The 7291-nt window shown below is 47.6% G+C and overlaps 1 protein-coding gene across 1 annotated transcript in view; it reads left to right on the plus strand.

The window, feature by feature from the left end:
* The window catches only part of GPR156 (G protein-coupled receptor 156), a 32842-nt gene extending 26382 nt beyond the window's left edge, over positions 1-6460 (plus strand). The window contains exons 8-9 of the mRNA XM_075593481.1: positions 2073-2234; positions 4235-6460. Of these exons, the coding sequence (XP_075449596.1) occupies positions 2073-2234; positions 4235-5566 (1494 nt within the window). The 3' untranslated portion in view covers positions 5567-6460. The remainder of the gene's footprint in view (positions 1-2072; positions 2235-4234) is intronic.
* Positions 6461-7291: the final 831 nt, after the last annotated feature.

Genomic DNA, 7291 nt, shown 5'->3' on the forward strand with positions numbered 1-7291 from the left:
ACCAGCCTGCTCGCGGAGATAGCACGCTACTCCCTGCTCCGGCCCCCACCTTTGGAAGCAGCCGTCGGGTCCGTCGCTGGCTCTGGCGGCCCCCGCGACCACGCTGCTCCAAGGGAGGGGGGTCTCTAGGAGCTGCTGGAGACCTGGGTTACAGGCGCATGTAACAGTTACAGACCAGATTAAAATGTGAGACAGCTTTAGTTATGAAAGACCTTAGACTGGGGGCGGCTGTGAGAGTCTCCGGTAGGTTGTTCCAGTTTTGGATCCCCTCTGATGGTCTGCGTTCCTCCGGCCTCTCCCAGATGGTTGCCTCTCTAGGCCGTCTCGCAGGATCGACTCACTCCTGCCAGTGTCCGCTAACACTTCTGAGATCCCTCAGACTCTAACAGCTCTGCCCCCACGCGTTCCACCAGCCCCTCTTAAAGACTCCTCTCTGTCTAAGTCCTTCTCTAGGGTCCATTGTCATTGGCCGTTGCCATGTCCAATGCAAGTGAGTCACATGCCGGGTGCGCTTGGAGAGGAGTCTGGCAGGGGGGCAGTGAGTGTGAGTCCTGCATGCATTTTACAGAAGGTTACATACTGAAAACTTACATTTTAACTTTTTTTACCCTCTCCATTGAGGGAAGGGGTGAGGCCAACTGTGGCAGGGGATCTGTAAGTGGTGAGTTGATAGGATTAGTTGAGTGTGCCAGATGTCAGGTGAAGGGAGAAAGCGTGAAACTGTGCTAGGCCGCCCCCTTCTCAGAGGTTGGGCTCCAGACGTACCCTCCAGATTGCTACAGTCAGTTCTAAAACCAACATCTTGGTTCAAACCTTTTTCTTTTAGTACAGCAAGTTGAATATATTTTATCCCCAAGTTCTTCTTTCTTGTGCGTTTTTAAAACGTCCCGTTGAGGGTTAACACAGCAAGGTGTCTGACTGAGTGTCCTGCGTGGGTCCCTGTCCCACAGGCAGTGGCACATTTCCCATTGGGCCCGATAGCTGGCAGAATTTGGGGGCGGCATGCGCGATTGGTACTTGCCAGCCGCGCATGCGCATGCTTCGATCGATGCATGAGCGGCTGGCAAGTGCTGATTAGGAATGCGCGCCCAGCCAGTGCCAATCGCACATTTGCGGCCCGCATGTGCCGATTGCGCATGCGAGGCCAGCAACGTGAAGTCAAACTGCGTTACATTGCCATGGCAACGGGACAGTGCGGCGCTGGAGGAGGAGGGTGGCACCAGGTAAGTGCCTAAAGGCGGCATTTTTATTTAAATCCAACACTGCCCACACGTGTCCTTGTACTGGCGCCTGATGGGGGGAATCTGTTGCGATTCATCCTGATTAAAATTCCTGGTAGGATTTCCCGCAGCGAAGCTTAAATGGGAAAAGCTATTCTCAGAGTAACAGGCCTATATCCTCCTACAGATGTCAATCACCGAGTACTTCTAGGTTTAGTCTGATCTCTCGCTCATTGGCGACAAAGATTTCCTTGGAAATGATGGGTCTCTGGTTCTGAATTGGTGACAATCCTAGAATTAGCAGGAAACTCACCGGGATGAGAGACCTGGAGGGATCCTTCTCTTTCCTGTCCGCAGCCGGCGGGTTTTGGTGGCAGAGAAAGAAATTGATGACATATAAGAATCACTTGTCCCCCCTACTCTGCCACTTTGCCTGCTGGGAAACCTCACACCCTATTTGTTCCCTGGCTTTCCCAACCCCCCCCCCCCCCCCCATATTTAGGATTCCCCCTTGTGTCTATCCAAAGCGGCTGGGAGGCTATTCCATTAACGTCCCACATTTCCCCTGAGCCTCCGACCTTCAAGCTTCAGAGCGTGACCTCTGGTTCTAGCACTTCTCTGTGTCTCACACATACTTGCCCCTTTGTACTTTATTGGTGCATTTGAAAATTGATATCAAACCTCACTAAAAGATATAGAAGAGCGGGCAGGAAGGAGGGCCTCGGGGTGAAGAAGGTATAGAAAGTGGGTCAATATCAGGGGTGTTGTCCACGCTGTGTGCAGGAACCGCTTCACTTTTCCCGGCCAGCATGTTAACCCCAGAAAACCTGCTTCACTGTGTTCCCCCTCCAGCTGCTGCAGTGGAGGCAGTTTGAGGAAGAACAAAGTCCGAGCATCATCCAGATGGCCAAGTATTTCAACAGCCCCAACAAGAGCTTCCGATCCATGTACAGCGAGGAGCAGATCTATCACGTGCTGGGGGAGAACACCTCCATGAAAAGGCTGCTGACCGAGGTGAGCACACAACACAGAAGGTGCACTTGGCCAATCCAGGCTACTTTCTGCAAATCTTACACCCTCTTTGATCTGTTTTGCTGCTTGTGCCTATCCCACGTATGTCTCGAATAATTTACCGCAGCGGTGCTCAAACTCAGTCCTCAAGGGACACCAAAGAGGTCCGGTATTAAGGAGAGAGGGAGAGAGACTTTCATGTAGTAGTGTCTCCAGTGGTATGTATAACCCCCTCAAACATCCCTTGAAATATGGCTAATGAGAGGTATCCGGCTGGGAGATATGCAATTGGCTATGCAAAGTATCTCGCACTTCCTAGGCTAGGATGTCCATGCCAATTATATAGAGTTGATAAGCCCAAGGCACCAACCTAATGACTGGAACGGTGTCAGACCCTTCAGGACTAGAACCCACAACCACTGCTTTTCTAGGACACAGCTCTATTAGTGTGAGCTAAACCAGCAGATGGGTAGTATCACTGTCACATCCTACTTTTCCTCCCTGTCTTTCAACAACAAATCCATAATAGCGGATTGGCCTTTTGGTGACTGATACGGGAACCAAAGGAACCGGCTGACCCGAGGCGGATGAAAACCCGCTAAAAATTTTCGCCCATCTCTACTCTTGAGGACTGCGTTTGAGCGCCGCTAATTCACTGTATCCTTCTCTGTACCGGGCGACTGTTTCGTGCCCGCGCCTTCGTTTTCTGATATTTCTATTTATTCCCTAAAGCAGGGGTCCTCAACTCCAGTCCTCAAGACCCCCTCCCCCTAATAGGGTCAGGTTTTTCAGGATATCCCTGCTTCAGCACAGGTGGCTCAATCAGTCCCTGCTTCAGCACAGGTGGCTCAGCGAAGACTTCGACTGAGCCACCTGTGCTGAAGCAGGGATACCCTGAAAACCTGACCTGTTGGGGAGGAGGGTCTTGAGGACTGGCGTTGAGAACCCCTGCCCTGAAGTGATGATAGGGAAATGCTATGGTGGGGGAGGGGCACAGATACTTTATTATTCCCAAACCCGGACATTCACTGTATTTAACGGAAAATAAAGACTCTCATTAAGTATTTACCTCCAGCCGCAATGTTCTCTGGGGTACTCACGGGCGTGACTCCTGTGGTCACGTGACTCCTGTGGTCACGTGACTCCTGTAGGTTTGAGAGAGAGAAACCATAATACACCGTAAAGATATTTGGAAAAGAAAACACAGTAAATGAAACCTCCCTTAAAAAAAAAATGTTTCAAATATCTGTATCTGCGTAGGCATGAAAGTGTCAGCCCCCAAGTAAGGCATGGAACATTGAAAATGTACAAAAATAATGATCTTTTCAATCATCATTAGAAATGCTAAAACAAGCATTTGTCACTCACGCTTCATCCTGTTGACTTGTGAGGGAAATGGCGGCCATCTTAATTTCAGGCAACCGTCTATGCTTTCGGAGGCCAATATCTCCGGATTGCAAAAGCATGAAGGTATTAAAGTATCACATTAAAAAGCATAAGGGACTCTTTTAAATGGCTACATTAATGCAATAAAAATATAAAGACAAGATAAGTACGTAGGGGCTGCACCTTTATGGCACATATATATTAAGTACAGTAGTGTCGCTCCTTGAGACCCCATAAGACCCCATTTAAGTGACTTGGCCATAAAGGGTTGTACTTACTCAGCAGCGTTACTCCAGGCTGGGCAGACGCCTTACAGGCCATGTTGGAAGGTGTTGTATGGAAAGCTTAGTACGTATGGAACTATGGGCCATATTTGACCAGTACTATGTCATAAGACCCCTATTCTAGTGAAAGTCCTGTTAGGGGTCGTCTGCAGCTGGAAGGTGTCGTATGACTTACCACCACTTAGTAAACATGGGTTTCATCATTTGTGGTTGAATTAAATGGGGGTCTGCAATAAAAATGGCTGCACTGCACAAACAAGGATGGGCTTGCTAATGAATTCTCCTCTGTGCTCTTAGATCTCTAACGTTATTTCAATTTGCTATGTTCAACAGAAAAACGCAGTCATAGAGAGTCTTCAGGAGCAGGTGAACAATGCCAAGGACAAGCTGGTAAAGCTGTTGAGACCCGACTGCAGCTTTGAGACCAGGGAAAGTGTCAGTGTATCTGTTCCATCTGTCTCAGCATTGCAACCTGAAGATAATGGAGAAATGCTGACCATTAATGGACCACAGAAGGAGTCAACCACATCTGATACGGAAGAGAGCCTGATCAAGAGAGCTGATATTCAGGATCCAAAGGAGGACGCCTCTTCTGGATGTAAGTGTGAAGTTGCCCAGGTCCTCAGGGAGGATAGTCATGAATTACAGGGCGGTGCGAATGATGGATCACATCATGCCACGGACCAATCTGGTTGCTCCATCTCAACACAAGACACCAGGATGACAGCCAACTCCGAAAGTGGGGGCTTGTCTGACAGTCTCTCGAAATATCAATACCAGCACACGCAGGAGCTTACACAGGGTTCAGATGAAGCTTGGGAAAATGTATCAAAAAGGGTGAACTACGTCAGCAGCGTGAAGCTGCAGGAGATCCTGAAGGAGCTCAGCATGGAGACTGTGTCGGGCTACGGGCACCGGTGTCCCAGGAGGCAGAGACGTGCCAGTCACAGTGTGCACCGAGACACTGTGTCACTCTCCTCTGAGGGGCTTCGGGAAGTGTACGTCAGTCTAACCCCCTGTCTGATGAGGGGGAGACGGGGACATGTGTATACTCGGAGGGGTTTGCACCCTTCCTCCCAGTTCCGGGGCGCGGTGCCGTCTCCTGCCTGGTGCATTATTAACAAAGCAGCAAGGAACAGATGTAACCAAGTAAAGACCCGGACAGACGAGAGGCTGACTCACACAGCTGAGTGGGAACTAGGAGAGGCTACTGATGATTTTAAGCATAACCATCCACCTTCCGTATCTGTAGATACAGAGCTGGGTCATCAGATTGAAGAGCAGGAGAAGTCACAAGATACTGATGGCCTATGGATGACAACCAGATATCCCATGTCAGACCCATCAAAGAATCCCTCTGGTTGTACTCCTGTTAGACGTTCGAGCCACCCAGGACAGGTAGCACGTGAGATGATGGCCCAGGATGACCCCAGATTTCAAACCCTCTGCACCTACACAGAGACGGACTCCAGCAGCTCAGATGAGTCCTACTGCTGCTGTCACAGGCCTCACTGTGACATGTGTTTCCAAAGTGCTTACGACTCCAGTGACAGCTACAACTCAGAGACAGAGTCTATTGACCAGCTGCACCCATGGGCAAAGCCATACACCCACTCACGGAGTGTCGTGAACTTTAACGAGGACCTTCAACCAACCTTTGTGTGAGGGCGTCAATGTAACCGAGCAGCACTTTACCGCAACCGCCTCGGTGCCTGAGAGACTTGCAGCACATTGTAAGGGATCTGATAGTGGTCAATGTTATAAGCAACATTGTATCAGTGATATGAGATGAGCACAATGAAAAGAGGCTGTAGTGGTACTATTCAGTGCTGAGGGACCTGTTGCGTTTAAGATTAAAACTATGAACAGAACTATTTTGAGAATTGTGGGTTGGATGAAATATTCTGTTTTGATATTAGTTTAAAAATTGCAAATCCCTTTTCCATGTTCAGTCAGTTCAGTTCAGTTCGGACCAAATGGAACCAATGAGATTTCTTTTAAAATAGGGACTTGATTATTTAAATCTACAAAATCTAATATATACTTTGAAAATGTTCCTTTATTTGCATTAAAATAGTCTGAATGCAGTGGGTGTTGGTTCATTCTAATAGTACACTATACAAGGCGCCAATTACAGTACATACTTAATGGTGGTATCAACAAATGAATGTGTCCAGGTAGTACAATAACACAAACTAAAAGGAGTCTCTGTGCTGCTCCTGGGAAAAGGATAGGAACCAGAAACCTCTAGTAGTCCAAACACTAGCCCAAAAGGCCAGGGCGCAATTAGACCCCATGTAGGTACACGGAGTATAAATAAGTACCTTTCTCAGAGTAACGTTGTGCTCTGTCCTTTTCCACTAGTGATGGTTAAATGGTGTTTTGCTCCACCCCTGATGAAGTCATCAGATGTATTTATAACCACCTCTTCCTGCCTGAGAAGCAGTTGGCATAGTACATATACGATAAAGAAAGATATAAGGTAGAGATAAGGGCACCTCACCCTAAACTTGAAGTTACATACTCGTCAAATATTTTAACTTTCAGAAAATAATTGTTAAAAAATACAGATACTTGTTTGTAACCATCCGCCTCCGGGTCTTATTAAATATATGCCGGTGTCATTACCACCATTAACGCAAGAAATAATGCGCTATGTATTGCACGTGTTATGGAGATAACGCACGTGTTACCATTACCAAGCTGTAATACCACGGTGGCATGGAGTAATAACATTGGCTACGTCTGTATACTGGGCTATCGCCGGCTGGTCCCGCAGCGCACAGCGTACCCATGCCCCTCCGCCAGCGAGGAGTGTGAGTTATCATACGCCACACTGTGATTCTGTCATTATTAGGGAGGATACTGCGGGATGCCATTTCTGTTTCATCTCCTTATCTAAAGCTGAATTATTTATTGTAGATTAGGTGTAAATACATATTTTCTTTGCTTTAGGTGCTGCTCATTTGTCACCGACAAAAACCCCACTGGACATATCGATGGCTTTAGTTCGCTTTGGACACATGTGGGGTGGCTCCTTAAATGGACCAACATGAGAACTCTTCAGATTGTTGCTCATAAGTCTCTTCTTCCTGAGTACTTATTTTGGGGTAGCTATTCTGCCAGCAGATGGGTAATGAAAAATAAGTATTGCATGGCAACAATTTCTTACAGAGCCTTTGTATCCCCATTACATTAAAGCAGCAATTCCCCCCGAAATGACGATTGTTTTTTTTCTACCTGAACCTGGGGTGTCTTGGAATTACTCTGTGACCCCCTGACCTTTAGGGGCCCCCTGTTTTTATTTGCAGATTTGATAAAAGAAAAAAAATATGAGGTCACGAATAGAAAGATGTGACGTGATGTCCAGGTGATGATGTAACTTTTTTA

This window comes from Ascaphus truei, chromosome 3, assembly GCF_040206685.1.
Source record: "Ascaphus truei isolate aAscTru1 chromosome 3, aAscTru1.hap1, whole genome shotgun sequence".
Lineage (NCBI taxonomy): Eukaryota > Metazoa > Chordata > Amphibia > Anura > Ascaphidae > Ascaphus > Ascaphus truei.